Raw genomic sequence first — 19,899 nt, forward strand, 5'->3', positions numbered from 1 at the left:
TACGGCTTCCTCGAAATCAAAGTAGCCATCGGTGAACCGTTTCGCTGTTGAGTGACATCTGATAACATGTCGTCGCCTGCTGCAGTACTGCTGAAAAAAGAGGGATCGAGGGAAGGGAGAAAAACATTCTGGTGTACACACGGCTTGCTTCGATTCTACCCTTTTCTAATGCTATGCAGAGAATGCACGGTGTAAACAAACCAAATTAATATTGCATGGAACTTTTCACGACAAATTGTAGCCGTTGGAATTGGAAAACGACGCGATACCGTTGAATGAAGTGTGTTTTGAATTAATTTAAAATTCAATTTTAACTTCTAAGACAAATTCAGAATTTTTCATGACATTTCAAAGTAATGTTCAAACTACCCTGAAGCGACGGTTCAGAATCGTCACACCTCAACGTAATTTTAGTCCGATAATGCCCAACACCACGAAACTCCACCAAAGAGTTCGTACACAAAAAAAACTCCGTCAGTACACATTGGCTTACCCTTTTTCGAACAGGTACACATGCTATCAATACCGCTCAAGTAGACGCACCAGATAAGACTTCGGACGCGCGAAGTCCGATTTATGAGTTAGTCGCGGCCGGAACATCGCATCGAACCCATGCGCTTTGTTTTTTTTTGCCAGTCGATTAGTCATTTAGAAATAGTAGGCGTCGAAGTGCACTAGAACTCGGCAAATCTGAAACAACTCGAGATGCAGTAGTAGGCGGTGACGCGATCATTCTAGTCTCGAGCGATGTGACTCATCCAAGTGTGCCGATTTGATCACCTGCGTTCAGTGATTTCAGTCAAAGCCTACCATGATTAGGAGGATGAAGAGAAACCGAGTGGTGCTGTACGCGACAATTGCGGTGCTTTGCCTACTTTTGGGCGTTAGTTTCATAGTTCACACGCAGTGTCTTAGGCCGTCAATCAGTTATTATCAAATCTTGCGGGAAAACATCGCAAAAACTAGTCTGATGGAACCCCGCACGAAAACCATCCTACTCTACACCAACTTTTTCGACGTCAAAAATTGGAAACTCTCGGCGGAAACCGTCGGTCCGGACTACTTCCGCTCCCTCAACTGCCCGGTCACGGACTGCGTCCTCACCAACAACCGGCACCACCTGGACTCGATGACCGACTACGACGCGCTCGTGTTCCACATCGCCGAACCATGGGCGTACTCACTGTTCGAAAAGGTCCCCTCCCTTCGAACCCCGTCCCAGATTTACGTGGCCGCCAACATGGAGTCGCCGGCGCACACCAAGCACCTGCTGGAAGGGGACGCCAACTTCTTCAACTGGACCATGACCTACCGGCTGGACTCGGACGTCGTCTGGAACTACAACAACGTGGTCGAGCTGGACGCCGATGATCGCGCGTTTGTGGGCCCGTCCCAGCGGCCACAGTGGCGCCGCGGTGCGGACGACTATCGAAACGAGACGCTGGAGGAGCTGGCGCGGCGCAAGGACAAGATGGCGGCCCAGTTTGTGTCGCACTGTGAAACCTTTTCCGGTCGGGATCGGCTGGTTCAGGAGATTCAGCGGCTGATGCCGGTCGATGTGTACGGGAAGTGCGGAACCATGGAGTGAGTATGATCATCGAAGCAGGCTGACGGTTGTTAGCTTGCTGCGACGAATTTAGACGATTGTAAAACTGTTGTAAAACTTTTAACAGCTGAAAAAGTCAAGTACACGAGCACGAAGCTCAAGCGTTCAGACGGACAGCGGGGCGATCCCTCTTCGTTTCCGTCATAAGTGGCTCATAGTTTACCTTCGATAAGATATCGATAGTTTAACTTCAGATAAGGGGGCCGGAGTTAAACCCGATTTGCAACTCACATGACACTCAGTTGCACCGAAACGTCGGAGTTCACCTCACCGGTCGCTCGTGTTCTCACAGTCAGCCTACTGCGATGAAGAATACCCAACGCGGTCGATTCGCGATCTTGCTAACCTTCACACTCTCGCTGTTTCTCCTCGTTTTGACCTACCTCATCAACACCAACTGTCGCAAAACCTCCGTCAGTTACTACCAAATCGTGGACGCCAAACTCGCAAACAACACAACAACCAAGTTCATCCTCACCTACACCAACTTCTTCGGCAGCAACAACTGGGACCTCAAAGCGGAAACCGTCGGTCCGGACTACTTCCGCTCCATCAACTGCCCGGTTACGGATTGCATAGTCACAAACCGCCAAGATCTCCTACCCTCGATCGCACACTTTGACGCGCTGGTCTTCCACGCCGCCGAGCGGTGGTCCCAACCGATCCCGACGATTCGGTCGCCATCTCAGCTGTACGTGGCGGCCATTTTGGAATCGCCGGCGCACACCAAGCATGCGCTGGAAAGGGAGGCCGGCTTTTTCAACTGGACCATGACGTACCGAACCGATTCGGACGTGCTGTGGAGTTATGCGAGGGTTGTTGAGGACGGTGGCGATCAGAGGGTGGTTGCTCCGGCGGAGCGGGTGCACTGGGTGCAGAACGGGTTTCGGAATTACTCGAGTCAAGTGTTGCTTGGATTGGTGGGGAAGAAAACAAAGATGGCGGCGCAGTTTGTGTCGCATTGTGGGTCCATTTCGAGGAGGGATCGATTGGTGAAACAAGTTCAAAAGTTTATTCAAGTTGACGTGTTTGGAAGCTGCGGGACGATGGAGTGAGTTTGTTTGATGAATCAAACTAAGAAATTCTGGTCTTCTGGTATTAATTTGCTTAAGGGGATAAAAAACCTGCTATTTAACAAAAATTCTAGAGTTTTTTTTAATAGGTCCTATAAACATATGAAAGACAATAGTTTATAGGTCCTTTTTAAAAAAAAAAACTCTGGAATTGTTTTATTCATCGTCTGCATTAAGGACAACAGAAAAAACACTGACAACCACGTGCTTGTGGTTTTTTCACTAGAGAGCCGCGCGGGAGAAATGACAAATCTTTTCTCTGCGACGGCAGTGCCACTCTTCCCACTGTCGATAGGGACCATCCATAAACCTCGTGAACACGTAAGGGGGGGGGGGGGGGTTATGGCGATTGTCCACGCTCCATACAAAAAAGGTTTTTTTTGTATGAACAATTGTCCACGAAGTGGGGGGAGGGGGGGGGGTACGAGATTCCCAAAAAAGTGTCCACGTGGTTTATGGATGGTCCCATAAAGTCATTGCGGTTTTTTTTACACATGGTGGTTGTTGTTATTGCGCGAAAAAGGCGGAAATGGCGTTCGAAAGGTGAACGCCCGAAATGGCAAAATCACGCAGTGGTACCAACATTATGAAAAAAGTGTGCCATGGCATGACAGCCACTTTTTTTCTAATGTTGGTGCTACTGCGCGATTTTGACATTTCGGACGTTCACCATTCGAACGTCATCTTCGTTTAAAAACCTCGATAGGCTTAGAAAGGGTATAGTTCCCCTACATGGTGGTGATCGAACCAAAACGACTGTTGTCTTTGGTAGAAGTAAGGCCGTTGCAAATATTTTTTGAAATTTATGTCCCTCGACTATGATCAATGTCGAGGTGGGGGCAAAAAAATAAAAATAAATAAATTACAGGCTTCCGTATCAACATTTGAATGAAAAAAGTGTTTTAAAATGCATTATAGGGGGAGAGGGGGTAATATGCACCCCCGGGGCAAAATGCACCCCCTGCTTTTCTCGGTATTTGGAAGAATTTTTCGGGGAAAAAATCATAGAAATTGGAAGCTTAACACTGTAAAACTATGCTGGAAAAGTTTGAGCATGGTTGTATAAAAACAGCCAAAGTTATTTGCAAAACTTTAAAATGTTGTGTTTTGACGAGGGGGACGTCACTCCGCGATAATTCACTAAAACGCACAAAAACGAGCTCGAATAACATCAACGCTACTCATCGTACCGAGTTTTCACCTATCGCCACCAAAAAGCAAGTTATCGCAAGTTAACGCGCGTTAAAGCGAGTTAAAGCGGTCAGCGTCTGCTCGACTTTTGAACCAAACGAAATCGATCTTGCAACCTTGCCGTCTTGAATCGAGCAGTTTTTGATCGTGTTTGGCAACTCGTTTTTTTGTTTTGATTTTTTTCCTGCAGTTTTCGTGGAGAAAATAAACACAGCAATCTGTAAGTTTTTTTTATTGCTAACGATCGGAAATGTGGGAAATGTTTACTTCTGTGTGAATGTCGGTTTCAGCCCACTCGGTGGCAAAATCGCTGAAAATTTGTGCCGCTCCGCTGGGAGTCCCCTGGAGCAGATCAAGAGCAGGTGGAATCGTTCCGTTTGCTGGCACCGACGATGAACCAGTTAAGTTAAAACCCGCGGAGTGGAACTTGCAGAACCGGAACCGGAAAGACATACAGGGATTTTTGGACCATGAGGCAAGAACGAGGATGGCGAACTTGCGTCGAGGCCGAATGGGACCGAGCGGATTAAGATCGAGAAGATGATGTCCAAGAAGCAGTAGTGGAACCGCGTTAAGATCGAGGAGAAGTACGTGCTGCACATCAAGAACTCGGTCGATTATCTGGGTCGATCGTTCCTGCAACAGCCGTACGACGTCGGGGTCAATCTACGCAAAAGTGGTGCCACCGACCGGTGCTTGCTCCCGTAGGCTCACATCCACACCTGAACCGGTCACACCAAGGACATTTCTGCCATCCAGTGGTTCCTCAAAATCGGCCCACCTGTTGCTGTACTGCAGCATGGACGACCGGATCATAATCTTGAAGGTTTACTACCAGCGGCATTGCTTGCGAACCTGCTCGGGGCAGGTCGTGCGGGAGGACTCGGAATACAAGAGCTTCTGACTGGAAGACCAACTGAAAATAATTGGATAAGAAACCTCAAATTTCTTTCTCTTACAGTGGGACACACGCAGTTTGGGCTCGGTAATCACGATCACCTTCGTCGATGATAACCGGCGCTTCATGACAACCTCCGACCTCACCTCCGACAACGAATGCTTGCGAGACATTCCGGTGGACATGGACACGCCGATCCAACGATGTACTAGATGCCCGCAGGTCAGCCTATCCCCGAACGGCTAGTGGCTCGCCTTCCAGAGCTTGGAAAACAAGAATTGTCGTGCTTCTCCAGCTCCTCGCGCATACTGTTGGCCACACGGGTGCGTCCAATGGAGGTCCGCTGTTGAATCTGGACTTCCGCGAGGACATCACCAAAAGGAACAGCTTGTCAGCACCGGTGCTGGCGGAATTTAACAAGGGGGCCATTCCATAGCCACCGGCACTCATCGAAGGGACCATTCCGCGCAACAAAGATGACCCAAGTCCAAAGATCTGCAAAGTGCTGCTGCAGTTCCGTCTGTGCCAAGGTGCCGACCTTCCTAAAGTTAAACAGGGCCAAATAAATTCTGCACTTCACCGATCCGTACTTCACATACGGCTACCTCTCGCTCAAGACGATCCACAGTCCGGCTTCGTCAAGCACCGAAAATGCTGCAACACGATCACGGACAACTTTAAGATCAAGCGCTGGACGCACCCAACCAGCTGGGCAGTATTCCGAGAAAGAATCGAGCAGCTTTCAATAATGGTGGCAACTCCAAGCTGGACGTTCCCGAGTCACTGGTCTCGCGCATCAACTTTCGCACCCGATTCCGCTTCCGATCTACCACGGCCCCGGTCTGACCGGTTTTCTCCTCGAATAAAACTGATGTTTTACAAAATAAATCAAACCAATTATAAATGAAGAATTATTTATTTTATTTTATTCAGCAAATGATTAGTTTGTTAATAGAAAACGCACCATATCCATCATATCATAATTTACTATTGTCTGTTGCAATTACAATACTTTGTGGGGAGGGGAGGGGGCGTTAATAGCCACCACGCCCGGCAGTTCGATGCAGACGCTTCTTCCGCCGTGAACCTTCTGGTGTTTTTGCCGGATGTTGTTTAAGGAACATCCGCTTGGCCGATGTTTGAACCGAGCTTCACAATACCAAGAGAAGGTTAGACAGCAGCGACGGATTAATCAAATCCGCGTCCGCGAAAATTCTTGTGATTCTTGGGAATGTGGTACGAGGACACGTGCGGTTCGTTCAGCAACAGTTGACTGCCAATCGTATCTATCTGGTTCGCTCCAGGAAGCTTTGACAGGACATCCTATCCGATTTTTGGGCACCGTGCACCGTCCAGAACCCACTAACACAATCTGTGGCTTCAACTCCTTTCATGTGACCGGTGGGCTGCAGGTTTTGCCCTCCGCAGGTTCATCGTCGTACATCACCGTTGGCAGGCTCTTCGAACTCAACACCGGCCCCATCGTGCGAAACAAAGCACGTCAGTTTTCATTCATGTTCCGTCCGGAAGTTGCACTCGCTGAAGCCAGGCCGCTGGTGTCCCTCTTGACCAGCACAACCCGGCGAGAATCTTGCTTCCTCCACTCCGGGCGCCAACGTTTTTTTGACCACCATCCGTCCGGTGACGGAGAAAAATTGAGCAAAACAAACTGCTCGACTGATTTGACAACGAGAACTGTCATTTGCTCTTGACAGTTCTCGCTGTCAAAAAAATCGAGCAGTGTGAAGCGAGAACGCAAGAAAAGGTAAGCCAAAAAGCAAGTTATCGCGGTTAACGCGCGTTAAAGCAAGTTAAAGCGGAAAGGTGAAAGTGAACGCTGCAAAGGTTTGAAAAGGAAGCTTTATCGCTCGGTTAGCGCGGAAGTGACGTCCCCCTCGTGTTTTGATCTAATTTTTATTGAACTTTCAATATGATTTTAGAACAATACAAAAAGCATTTATTGATATTGTAAGTATTGAGGTGTATAGTTTTTGTCATAATTTTCATTATTCTGAAGATAGATGAGTCCAAAAACATAAAAAATGTATTTTTAATTGAATTTTCTGCAAAAAGCGTGGTCGGGACAAAATGCACCGCTGAGAAGCTCCTTTGTAAAAACAGCGGTGTCATCTAGTGGTGACTAGTGAAAATTGATTTTACCCAGTGCATTTTGCCCCATGTTGTGGTGCATTTTGCCCCAATGTTGCGGTGCATATTGCCCCGCATGGTTATTTGAAATGAATCAAAAATGTTTTTAGAAATTTGATATTTTCAAACAATTTTGAGGTTTCTTAAGACTTTTTTCATATGGATGACGAAGAATAATAGTTGTTTTAGAACATCGAACAAAATTCTTCCACAGTAATGCTGTAATGGTTGAGAAATAACAGTTTTCCCTTAGGGGGTGCATATTACCCCCTCTCCCCCTACATCTGTCCAGTTGTTTTGCAATAGGGGTGACCAAAGTATGGCCCGCGGGCCAAACATGACCTGCGAGGTGATTTTTTGTGGCCCGCGAACCCATTTTGAATGACCATGTAAAATGGCCCTTTGAAGCATCTGAAAATGATTTTATAATTCCTGAAAAAAAATTTGAGAACCTTTTTAGTTTATTATAATATAAAATCAATAATTTTTCCAAACATTGATCCCGATTATATGAAACAAATATTGTGTTGAAAAGTCTATCTAATTAAAACAATGTAGGTAACACATTTCAAAAGAGTAAATTTTGTCAGAATTTTTATCAAAGATTTTGCGAAATGACTTATAGATCGTTCAAATTTGATTTAAACAGGAAACTGTAAAGATAGCTAAATATAGGTAGAAAACAATTTAAAAACTATTACGTACGATTTTTTATTATCTGGGCCTCAAACTTATTTTGCACTTAAAAACCTTCAACCTAGTGATTTGAACTCATACGTGTGGGTTACGAAAACATCTGATTAGGGCAGAATTGAATATATTGAAATTTTATTGAAAATGGAGGAAATTTTTTAGAGAAAATCTCAAGCAATGATTTATTATTAAACTTGCACATTTTAAATGATAAAAAAATGATGCACTATTAAAAAGTCACCCCTTATAAAATATATTTTTAAAATAAATATAAAAATCAAATTAAATACAAGTGCATTCTACTAAATACTATTTGATTTTCAATATATTTCTGAATTCACGATTGTTTTCAGTCAAAAATAATTGTATTTATTTCAATGATTGTTGAGGCACGAAAGATGCAATGAAAAGCAGATGACTAATATTTGTGCGGCTATTTTTTTTTTTAATTTTTTAATTAAAACAAAATTTTGTACAAAACCCCAAAAGAAGAATAGTTATTGGTTTCTAATATTTAAATGACGAAAATGTTCCAAATATACCTGAAATTTCGAAATACTTCAACCGATAGATGTTTTTCTTATCAAAATTTTTTTTTTTGTTCGGCTGGACTCCAAACTCATGTGAGCTTCAAATTTACCCCCGCAATTCAAAAACTTTGAGCACCCCTGTTTTGCAATCATTAATTTCCAAGTTTTCTAAGTATTGACGAAAATTTTATTTTGCGAGAAAAAAAAGGTTTTGCGGTGCTTTTTTACCCGACCCTCTCCAATTTCAATGCGGGATGGAGAAACTCTCCTAGAAAATACAAAAATCAATTATTAAAATTATTTTATTTTTAAAAGTGGTCTAAACGAAAAAAAATGAAAAACAAAAAGCGGGAATAGATTCTCCAGAAAATTTTACATAAAGGTCTCCAGATTGACCATGGTACCAAGTTCAATTTGTCCCGCCCGTGTGGATCAATCGGACCGCGCAATGGACTCACAATCCAGAGGTCGCCGAGCCCAGGGCGGCGAAGTCCTTGTAGATAAAAAGGAAGACACTAGTGGTTGGTACTAGCAATGGTGGCCGACAGCTATAAAGTCAACTTCGTTTTACCAAGTTCAATCCTTGCAAAGATACAGAGGTTTTAAAAATAGAAATGTAGAAAAAACTGATATTTTTGCATTTTTTTTTGTTTTTGGCAATTTTTATAAGAGACTTGATTTTTCAGACTCGAAAATGATTCCACCGGAAAGCTCGTTCAATTACGCATAAATTTGCCTTTGACACCATTTAAATTTAACTCGTTTTATTATTTATGTAAGCTGATTTACTATCCAAGTTTCTATCCTCCAACTAACCACACTGAAATAAAATTCTTGTTTTCAGCTATGAGCAATTATGCTTATATATGAGCAATTCTCTACGAAATCGGACTTATTTTTTTAATTTTAATTTTTGCAATTTTTAATCCATCTGGATCTTTTTTTGGTGCCTTCGGTATGCCCAAAGAAGCCGTTTTGCATCATTAGTTTGTCCATATAATTTTCCTTGGCAGCTGTCCAAAATGATGTATGAAATTAAAAAAAACTGTATCTTTTGAAGGAATTTTTGATCGATTGAGTGTCTTCGGCAAAGTTGTAGGTAAGGTAAATGTAAGCGGCAAAAAGGTTGATTTTTAATTTAACTTTTTGTCACTTTAATTTGATTTGCAAAAAAACACTATTTCTAATTTTCTTTATTTTTTATATGTTTAAGTGGATGTCAAATGCCAACTTTTCAAAAAAAATCCAGGTTGTGCAAAACATCTTTGACCGAGTTATGAGTTTTTTAATCAATTTAATTAAAAAAAATCCAATTATTGGTTGCAAACATTTTTCAAAATCGTTTTTCGATGTAAAACGAAATTTGCAATCAAATAGTACCTTAGTGAAATTTTGATAAAGTGCACCGTTTTCGAGTTATATTCATTCTCAGGTAACTTTTTTGAAAATAATCGCAGTTTTTCATTTTTTTAAAATAGTGCACAAGTTTCCCCACCTTTGAAAAAAATATTTTTGAAAAGCTGAGAAAATTCTCTTTATTTTTTTTTGAACTTTGTTGATACGACCCTTAGGCCGATGCAAATATTTAAAAAAGTTTTTGTCCCTCGGCCCTGGCCGAGGTCAAGGGGGGGGGGGGGCAAAAAAATAAAAAAATATAAAAATTTTAATAACAAGCCATAGTCTTCACATTTAAATGAAAAAAGTGTTTTAAAATGCATTTTACACTAGTTCAGTTGTTTTGCAATCATTAGGTTTCAAAAAATCTAAGATCTGACAAAAACAAAAATTGTATCGAAAAAAAAGATTTTGCATCGAAAATTTTCAAAAAATATTAAGATTTTTTTAATAAACCCAAACATGCTAAAAATGATTTTAAACGCAGGAGAATGTATTTTAATTTGATTTCAGTTGGTTGCACTTGAATGTTCATTGAAATTTTGAAGTTTATTGTAAAAATATTTTTTTGCCCCCTGATTTTTCGGGCCAATTTTGAAGGGGGGGGGGGGGTGACAAAAACTTTTAAAAATATTTGTACCAGCCTTAGTTGCTAAGATATAGCCATGCAATGGTTTAAAAACAGGAAAATTGATGTTTTCTAAGTCTCACCCAAACAACCCACCATTTTCTATCGTCGATATCTCAGCAACTAATGGTCCTATTTACAATGTTAAAATATGAAACATTCATGAAATTTTCCGATCTTTTCGAAAACAATATTTAAAAAAAATTAAATCGAGATTAACATTTCAAAAGGGCAAAAGTTTGAAATCTTGTATCTTTTGGGTAAATTTTCTGATTGATTTGGTGTCTTCGGCAAAATTGTATGTTTTGATTAGTTCTTAGGTTAGGGTTAAGAAGGCCCCTTACAAAGTTTGAGCCAAACAAAAAAAAAATACAAATAAAATTCATTTCCAAAAATGAAAACAAGAAATTCTATGATACGAAATATAATCAAAATATATTTAAACTGCAAATTTCCTCTTCATTTCAGATGCCCCCGCGGATCTCCCCGCTGCTCCCGCATGCTCACCGACGAGTACCGGTTCTACTTCGCCTTCGAGAACTCCCTGTGCCGGGATTACGTGACCGAAAAGATGTACAACGCCATGGATAACTACATCATCCCTGTTGTGTTTGGCGGCGTGGACTACTCCAAGTTTGTCCCACCCCATTCGGTGATTGACGTTCAGCAGTTTGGCACGGTGGAGGAGTTGGTGGACTATTTGAAATTTTTGGCGGACAACCCGGAAGAGTACGTGAAGTACTTTTGGTGGAAGGAACACTATCGGATCACGGGGAGTCAACCGTTCTGTGAGTTGTGCCGGAAGTTGCACGATATTGGGACGCGGGAAAAGTCCCAGCACTATAGGGACATTAAGGCGTGGTGGTTTGACGGTGCGTGTCAAGCTAGGGCGAAAATTGAGTTTTAAGAAGTGTGATTTTTTGTGTGAAATATAGCTTTTTAATTCGCAACAAAATTAAGTGCTGATTCTTTGTTATATCACATGTCCGAAAGCACCAATCATTTGAAGCATCCATCGGTTTTGAAAATCTAAGCTTGCTGCGATGAACTTACCTGAACGTGACTATTTATCTCTTTTTTGCTGTGCAGTTTAGAAATTGTTTTCAATGGGGAACAACGATCGTGCTAGTTCAATGTTTTAAAAGTATGTTTTGATAACTGTGTTGAAAATTTTGTTCAATAAATATGCACAAGAATAAAACGTTTAGACTGTTAGAAAAGGTTAGCGACTTAAGAGCCTACTGCGATGAAGATCGTTCAACGTGGTCGATTCGCAATCGGGCTTGCCCTCGGAGTTTCACTGGTCCTATACTGTTATTACAATGTTGTTTTCGATAACTGTGCTGAAACTTGCGTTAGCTACGATCAACTTGTGGATGCAAGGCCGGAAAAGAACAACACCAAGTACATCCTCACCTACACCAACTTCTTCACCAGCAACAACTGGTTCCTCAACGAGGAAACCGTCGGCGAGGACTTTTTCCGCTACCACCAATGTCCGGAAACGGACTGCGTCGTAACGAGCCGCCAAGATCTCCTCCCCTCGATCGCCTACTTCGATGCGCTGGTCTTCCACGGCGCCGAGGAGTGGCGGCGACCAGTCCCAACAATTCGATCGCCATCTCAGCTGTACGTGGCGGCCATTAAGGAATCTCCGGCGCACACCAAACGCGATCTCGCGCAGGACGTCGACTTTTACAACTGGACCATGACCTACCGGGCCGATTCGGACGTGCTGTGGACCTACGGTCAGCTGAGTGAGATCGGTGGCGAGCGGAGGGTGGTCGCTCCGTCGGAGAGGACGTCGTGGCCGCAGGATGGGTTTCAGAATTATACGAACCAGGCATTGCTCGGGTTGGTGAGGAACAAAACCAAGATGGCGGCGCAGTTTGTGTCGCACTGTGGAGCCGTTTCCGGAAGGGATCGATTGGTGAAGGCGATTCAGAAGGCCGTTAAGGTCGACGTGTACGGGAAGTGTGGAACGATGGAGTGAGTTGTTTCTTAAAATTCTTAAAATTCCTAAAAAAAATTAAATTCTTAAAATTCTTAAATTTTTAAAAATTCCTAAAATTCTTAAAATTCTTAGAAATCTTAAAATTCTTAAAATTCTTAAGATTCTTAAGATTCTTAAGATTCTTAAAATTCTAAAAAATCTTAAAATTCTTAAAATTCTTAAAATTCTAAAAAATCATAAAATTCTTAAAATTCTTAAAATTCTTAAAATTCTTAAAATTCTTAAAATTCTTAAAATTCTTAAAATTCTTAAAATTTTTAAAATTCTTAAAATTCTTAAAATTCTTAAAATTCTTAAAATTCTTAAAATTCTTAAAATTCTTAAAATTCTTAAAATTCTTAAAATTCTTTAAATTCTTTAAATTCTTTAAATTCTTTAAATTCTTAAAATTCTTAAAATTCTTAATATTCTTAAAATTCTTAAAATTCCTAAAATTCTTAAAATTCTTAAAATTCTTAAAATTCTTAAAATTCTTAAAATTCTTAAAATTCTTAAAATTCTTAAAATTCTTAAAATTCTTAAAATTCTTAAAATTCTTAAAATTCTTAAAATTCTTAAAATTCTTAAAATTCTTAAAATTCTTAAAATTCTTAAAATTCTTAAAATTCTTAAAATTCTTAAAATTCTTAAAATTCTTAAAATTCTTAAAATTCTTAAAATTCTTAAAATTCTTAAAATTCTTAAAATTCTTAAAATTCTTAAAATTCTTAAAATTCTTAAAATTCTTAAAATTCTTAAAATTCTTAAAATTCTTAAAATTCTTAAAATTCTGAAAATTCTTAAAATTCTTAAAATTCTTAAAATTCTTAAAATTCTTAAAATTCTTAAAATTCTTAAAATTCTTAAAATTCTTAAAATTCTTAAAATTCTTAAAATTCTTAAAATTCTTAAAATTCTTAAAATTCTTAAAATTCTTAAAATTCTTAAAATTCTTAAAATTCTTAAAATTCTTAAAATTCTTAAAATTCTTAAAATTCTTAAAATTCTTAAAATTCTTAAAATTCTTAAAATTCTTAAAATTCTTAAAATTCTTAAAATTCTTAAAATTCTTAAAATTCTTAAAATTCTTAAAATTCTTAAAATTCTTAAAATTCTTAAAATTCTTAAAATTCTTAAAATTCTTAAAATTCTTAAAGTTCTTAAAATTCTTAAAATTCTTAAAATTCTTAAAATTCTTAAAATTCTTAAAATTCTTAAAATTCTTAAAATTCTTAAAATTCTTAAAATTCTTAAAATTCTTAAAATTCTTAAAATTCTTAAAATTCTTTAAATTCTTTAAATTCTTTAAATTCTTTAAATTCTTAAAATTCTTAAAATTCTTAATATTCTTAAAATTCTTAAAATTCCTAAAATTCTTAAAATTCTTAAAATTCTTAAAATTCTTAAAATTCTTAAAATTCTTAAAATTCTTAAAATTCTTAAAATTCTTAAAATTCTTAAAATTCTTAAAATTCTTAAAATTCTTAAAATTCTTAAAATTCTTAAAATTCTTAAAATTCTTAAAATTCTTAAAATTCTTAAAATTCTTAAAATTCTTAAAATTCTTAAAATTCTTAAAATTCCTAAAAAAAATTAAATTCTTAAAATTCTTAAATTTTTAAAAATTCCTAAAATTCTTAAAATTCTTAGAAATCTTAAAATTCTTAAAATTCTTAAGATTCTTAAGATTCTTAAGATTCTTAAAATTCTAAAAAATCTTAAAATTCTTAAAATTCTTAAAATTCTAAAAAATCATAAAATTCTTAAAATTCTTAAAATTCTTAAAATTCTTAAAATTCTTAAAATTCTTAAAATTCTTAAAATTTTTAAAATTCTTAAAATTCTTAAAATTCTTAAAATTCTTAAAATTCTTAAAATTCTTAAAATTCTTAAAATTCTTAAAATTCTTAAAATTCTTTAAATTCTTTAAATTCTTTAAATTCTTTAAATTCTTAAAATTCTTAAAATTCTTAATATTCTTAAAATTCTTAAAATTCCTAAAATTCTTAAAATTCTTAAAATTCTTAAAATTCTTAAAATTCTTAAAATTCTTAAAATTCTTAAAATTCTTAAAATTCTTAAAATTCTTAAAATTCTTAAAATTCTTAAAATTCTTAAAATTCTTAAAATTCTTAAAATTCTTAAAATTCTTAAAATTCTTAAAATTCTTAAAATTCTTAAAATTCTTAAAATTCTTAAAATTCTTAAAATTCTTAAAATTCTTAAAATTCTTAAAATTCTTAAAATTCTTAAAATTCTTAAAATTCTTAAAATTCTTAAAATTCTTAAAATTCTTAAAATTCTTAAAATTCTTAAAATTCTTAAAATTCTTAAAATTCTGAAAATTCTTAAAATTCTTAAAATTCTTAAAATTCTTAAAATTCTTAAAATTCTTAAAATTCTTAAAATTCTTAAAATTCTTAAAATTCTTAAAATTCTTAAAATTCTTAAAATTCTTAAAATTCTTAAAATTCTTGAAATTCTTAAAATTCTTAAAATTCTTAAAATTCTTAAAATTCTTAAAATTCTTAAAATTCTTAAAATTCTTAAAATTCTTAAAATTCTTAAAATTCTTAAAATTCTTAAAATTCTTAAAATTCTTAAAATTCTTAAAATTCTTAAAATTCTTAAAATTCTTAAAATTCTTAAAATTCTTAAAATTCTTAAAATTCTTAAAATTCTTAAAATTCTTAAAATTCTTAAAATTCTTAAAATTCTTAAAATTCTTAAAATTCTTAAAATTCTTAAAATTCTTAAAATTCTTAAAATTCTTAAAATTCTTAAAATTCTTAAAATTCTTAAAATTCTTAAAATTCTTAAAATTCTTAAAATTCTTAAAATTCTTAAAATTCTTAAAATTCTTAAAATTCTTAAAATTCTTAAAATTCTTAAAATTCTTAAAATTCTTAAAATTCTTAAAATTCTTAAAATTCTTAAAATTCTTAAAATTCTTAAAATTCTTTAAATTCTTTAAATTCTTAAAATTCTTAAAATTCTTAATATTCTTAAAATTCTTAAAATTCCTAAAATTCTTAAAATTCTTAAAATTCTTAAAATTCTTAAAATTCTTAAAATTCTTAAAATTCTTAAAATTCTTAAAATTCTTAAAATTCTTAAAATTCTTAAAATTCTTAAAATTCTTAAAATTCTTAAAATTCTTAAAATTCTTAAAATTCTTAAAATTCTTAAAATTCTTAAAATTCTTAAAATTCTTAAAATTCTTAAAATTCTTAAAATTCTTAAAATTCTTAAAATTCTTAAAATTCTTAAAATTCTTAAAATTCTTAAAATTCTTAAAATTCTTAAAATTCTTAAAATTCTTAAAATTCTTAAAATTCTTAAAATTCTTAAAATTCTTAAAATTCTTAAAATTCTGAAAATTCTTAAAATTCTTAAAATTCTTAAAATTCTTAAAATTCTTAAAATTCTTAAAATTCTTAAAATTCTTAAAATTCTTAAAATTCTTAAAATTCTTAAAATTCTTAAAATTCTTAAAATTCTTAAAATTCTTAAAATTCTTAAAATTCTTAAAATTCTTAAAATTCTTAAAATTCTTAAAATTCTTAAAATTCTTAAAATTCTTAAAATTCTTAAAATTCTTAAAATTCTTAAAATTCTTAAAATTCTTAAAATTCTTAAAGTTCTTAAAATTCTTAAAATTCTTAAAATTCTTAAAATTCTTAAAATTCTTAAAATTCTTAAAATTCTTAAAATTCTTAAAATTCTTAAAATTCTTAAAATTCTTAAAATTCTTAAAATTCTTAAAATTCTTTAAATTCTTTAAATTCTTTAAATTCTTTAAATTCTTAAAATTCTTAAAATTCTTAATATTCTTAAAATTCTTAAAATTCCTAAAATTCTTAAAATTCTTAAAATTCTTAAAATTCTTAAAATTCTTAAAATTCTTAAAATTCTTAAAATTCTTAAAATTCTTAAAATTCTTAAAATTCTTAAAATTCTTAAAATTCTTAAAATTCTTAAAATTCTTAAAATTCTTAAAATTCTTAAAATTCTTAAAATTCTTAAAATTCTTAAAATTCTTAAAATTCTTAAAATTCTTAAAATTCCTAAAAAAAATTAAATTCTTAAAATTCTTAAATTTTTAAAAATTCCTAAAATTCTTAAAATTCTTAGAAATCTTAAAATTCTTAAAATTCTTAAGATTCTTAAGATTCTTAAGATTCTTAAAATTCTAAAAAATCTTAAAATTCTTAAAATTCTTAAAATTCTAAAAAATCATAAAATTCTTAAAATTCTTAAAATTCTTAAAATTCTTAAAATTCTTAAAATTCTTAAAATTCTTAAAATTCTTAAAATTTTTAAAATTCTTAAAATTCTTAAAATTCTTAAAATTCTTAAAATTCTTAAAATTCTTAAAATTCTTAAAATTCTTAAAATTCTTAAAATTCTTTAAATTCTTTAAATTCTTTAAATTCTTTAAATTCTTAAAATTCTTAAAATTCTTAATATTCTTAAAATTCTTAAAATTCCTAAAATTCTTAAAATTCTTAAAATTCTTAAAATTCTTAAAATTCTTAAAATTCTTAAAATTCTTAAAATTCTTAAAATTCTTAAAATTCTTAAAATTCTTAAAATTCTTAAAATTCTTAAAATTCTTAAAATTCTTAAAATTCTTAAAATTCTTAAAATTCTTAAAATTCTTAAAATTCTTAAAATTCTTAAAATTCTTAAAATTCTTAACATTCTTAAAATTCTTAAAATTCTTAAAATTCTTAAAATTCTTAAAATTCTTAAAATTCTTAAAATTCTTAAAATTCTTAAAATTCTTAAAATTCTTAAAATTCTTAAAATTCTTAAAATTCTTAAAATTCTGAAAATTCTTAAAATTCTTAAAATTCTTAAAATTCTTAAAATTCTTAAAATTCTTAAAATTCTTAAAATTCTTAAAATTCTTAAAATTCTTAAAATTCTTAAAATTCTTAAAATTCTTAAAATTCTTAAAATTCTTAAAATTCTTAAAATTCTTAAAATTCTTAAAATTCTTAAAATTCTTAAAATTCTTAAAATTCTTAAAATTCTTAAAATTCTTAAAATTCTTAAAATTCTTAAAATTCTTAAAATTCTTAAAATTCTTAAAATTCTTAAAATTCTTAAAATTCTTAAAATTCTTAAAATTCTTAAAATTCTTAAAATTCTTAAAATTCTTAAAATTCTTAAAATTCTTAAAGTTCTTAAAATTCTTAAAATTCTTAAAATTCTTAAAATTCTTAAAATTCTTAAAATTCTTAAAATTCTTAAAATTCTTAAAATTCTTAAAATTCTTAAAATTCTTAAAATTCTTAAAATTCTTAAAATTCTTAAAATTCTTAAAATTCTTAAAATTCTTAAAATTCTTAAAATTCTTAAAATTCTTAAAATTCTTAAAATTCTTAAAATTCTTAAAATTCTTAAAATTCTTAAAGTTCTTAAAATTCTTAAAATTCTTAAAATTCTTAAAATTCTTAAAATTCTTAAAATTCTTAAAATTCTTAAAATTCTTAAAATTCTTAAAATTCTTAAAATTCTTAAAATTCTTAAAATTCTTAAATTCTTAAAATTCTTAAAATTCTTAAAATTCTTAAAATTCTTAAAATTCTTAAATTTTTTAAAATTCTTAAAATTCTAAAAAATTCTTAAAATTCTTAAAATTCTTAAAATTTTTAAAATTCTTAAAATTCTTAAAATTTTTAAAATTCTTAAAATTCTTCAAATTCTTAAATTCTTAAAATTCTTAAAATTCTTAAAATTCTTAAAATTCTTAAAATTCTTAAAATTTTTAAAATTCTTAAAATTCTTAAAATTCTTAAAATTTTTAAAATTTTTAAAATTCTTAAAATTCTTCAAATTCTTAAAATTCTTAAAATTCTTAAAATTCTTAAAATTCTTAAAATTCTTAAAATTCTTAAAATTCTTAAAATTCTTAAAATTCTTAAAATTCTTAAAATTCTTAAAATTCTTCAAATTCTTCAAATTCTTAAAATTCTTAAAATTCTTAAAATTCTTAAAATTCTTAAAATTCTTAAAATTCTTAAAATTCTTAAAATTCTTAAAATTCTTAAAATTCTTAAAATTCTTAAAATTCTTAAAATTCTTAAAATTCTTAAAATTCTTAAAATTCTTAAAATTCTTAAAATTCTTAAAATTCTTAAAATTCTAAAAATTCTTAAAATTCTTAAAATTTTAAAAATTCTTAAAATTCTTAAAATTTATAAAATTCTTAAAATTCTTAAAATTCTTAAAATTCTTAAAATTCTTAAAATTCTTAAAATTCTTAAAATTCTTAAAATTCTTAAAATTCTTAAAATTCTTAAAATTCTTAAAATTCTTAAAATTCTTAAAATTCTTAAAATTCTTAAAATTCTTAAAATTCTTAAAATTCTTAAAATTCTTAAAATTCTTAAAATTCTTAAAATTCTTAAAATTCTTAAAATTCTTAAAATTCTTAAAATTCTTAAAATTCTTAAAATTCTTAAAATTCTTAAAATTCTTAAAATTCTTAAAATTCTTAAAATTCTTAAAATTCTTAAAATTCTTAAAATTCTTAAAATTCTTAAAATTCTTAAAATTCTTAAAATTCTTAAAATTCTTAAAATTCTTAAAATTCTTAAAATTTTAAAAATTCTTAAAATTCTTAAAATTTATAAAATTCTTAAAATTCTTAAAATTCTTAAAATTCTTAAAATTCTTAAAATTCTTAAAATTCCTAAAATTCTTAAAATTCTTAAAATTCTTAAAATTCTTAAAATTCTTAAAATTCTTAAAATTCTTAAAATTCTTAAAATTCTTAAAATTCTGAAAAATTCTTAAAATTCTTAAAATTCTTAAAATTCTCAAAATTCTTAAAATTCTTAAAATTCTCAAAATTCTTAAAATTCTTAAAATTCTTAAAATTCTTAAAATTCTTAAAATTCTTAAAATTCTTAAAATTCTTAAAATTCTTAAAATTTATAAAATTCTAAAAATTCTTTAAATGGAACACTTCTATTCGAGTAGTTTTTGCTTTTTTCTACAATGAATTTCTTATGGAGCGAACTGTCAAAACTGCTCGACTGCGGGTGCTCCATTCTTAAAATTCTTTAAATTCTTTTTTTAATTCTTAATATTATTAACGTTTTTAAAATTTCATCAAATCTAGATGTCCCCCCGGATCCCCCCGCTGCACCCGGATGCTCACCGACGACTACCGGTTCTACTTCGCCTTCGAGAACTCCCTGTGCCGGGATTACGTGACCGAGAAGCTGTACAACGCCATGGAGAGCTACATCATCCCGGTAGTATTCGGCGGGGCGGACTACTCCAAGTTTGTTCCGCCCCACTCGGTGATTGACGTTCAGGAGTTCGGGACGGTGAAGGAGCTGGTGAACTATTTGAGGTTTTTGGCGGACAATCCGGAAGAGTACTTGAAGTACTTTTGGTGGAAGGAGCACTACCGGGTGACCCGGAGCAAAACGTTCTGCGAGTTGTGCCGGATGTTGCACGGAATTGGGGCAAGGGAGAAGTCTCAGTACTATAAGGACGTTAAGTCGTGGTGGTTTGAGGGAGCTTGTCAGGTTAAGGCGAAAATTGCGTTTTGAAAGATTTATTTTATGGCACAAATTAAAAAATATGGTTAAGAAAATAAAAAGTCTGTATTCACTTCTAAAATGTCTGCCATTTTCCATTCCAAAAAAGAGCGCGTCCAACAAACAAGTTGAACACCCCAACCGCAGACACAGCCTACTTTGTTTTCACGCTCAACTCACAG

The 19,899-nt window shown here is 32.0% G+C and overlaps 2 protein-coding genes across 3 annotated transcripts; both read left to right on the forward strand.

Moving 5' to 3' along the window:
- The first annotated feature begins 634 nt into the window (after positions 1-634).
- Positions 635-11,085, forward strand: LOC120432251 (alpha-(1,3)-fucosyltransferase C-like). Of its 2 annotated transcripts, XM_039597425.2 has the most exons (3): positions 635-1,584; positions 2,025-2,657; positions 10,631-11,085. In XM_039597425.2, exons 1-3 carry the CDS (start codon positions 812-814, stop codon positions 11,067-11,069), a joined length of 1,845 nt encoding a protein of 614 aa, XP_039453359.1. In that variant the 5' UTR covers positions 635-811; the 3' UTR covers positions 11,070-11,085. The 2 variants fall into 2 exon arrangements, with proteins under 2 accessions (XP_039453359.1, XP_039453360.1); XM_039597426.2 differs by lacking the exon at positions 2,025-2,657.
- Positions 11,086-11,393: 308 nt separating this feature from the next.
- On the forward strand, positions 11,394-19,729 carry LOC120432258 (alpha-(1,3)-fucosyltransferase C-like). The gene is made up of 2 exons (XM_039597439.2): positions 11,394-12,151; positions 19,291-19,729. The coding sequence occupies exons 1-2, from the start codon at positions 11,409-11,411 to the stop codon at positions 19,727-19,729; spliced, it is 1,182 nt and encodes a 393-aa protein (XP_039453373.1). The 5' UTR covers positions 11,394-11,408.
- Positions 19,730-19,899: the final 170 nt, after the last annotated feature.

This window comes from Culex pipiens, chromosome 1, assembly GCF_016801865.2.
Source record: "Culex pipiens pallens isolate TS chromosome 1, TS_CPP_V2, whole genome shotgun sequence".
Lineage (NCBI taxonomy): Eukaryota > Metazoa > Arthropoda > Insecta > Diptera > Culicidae > Culex > Culex pipiens.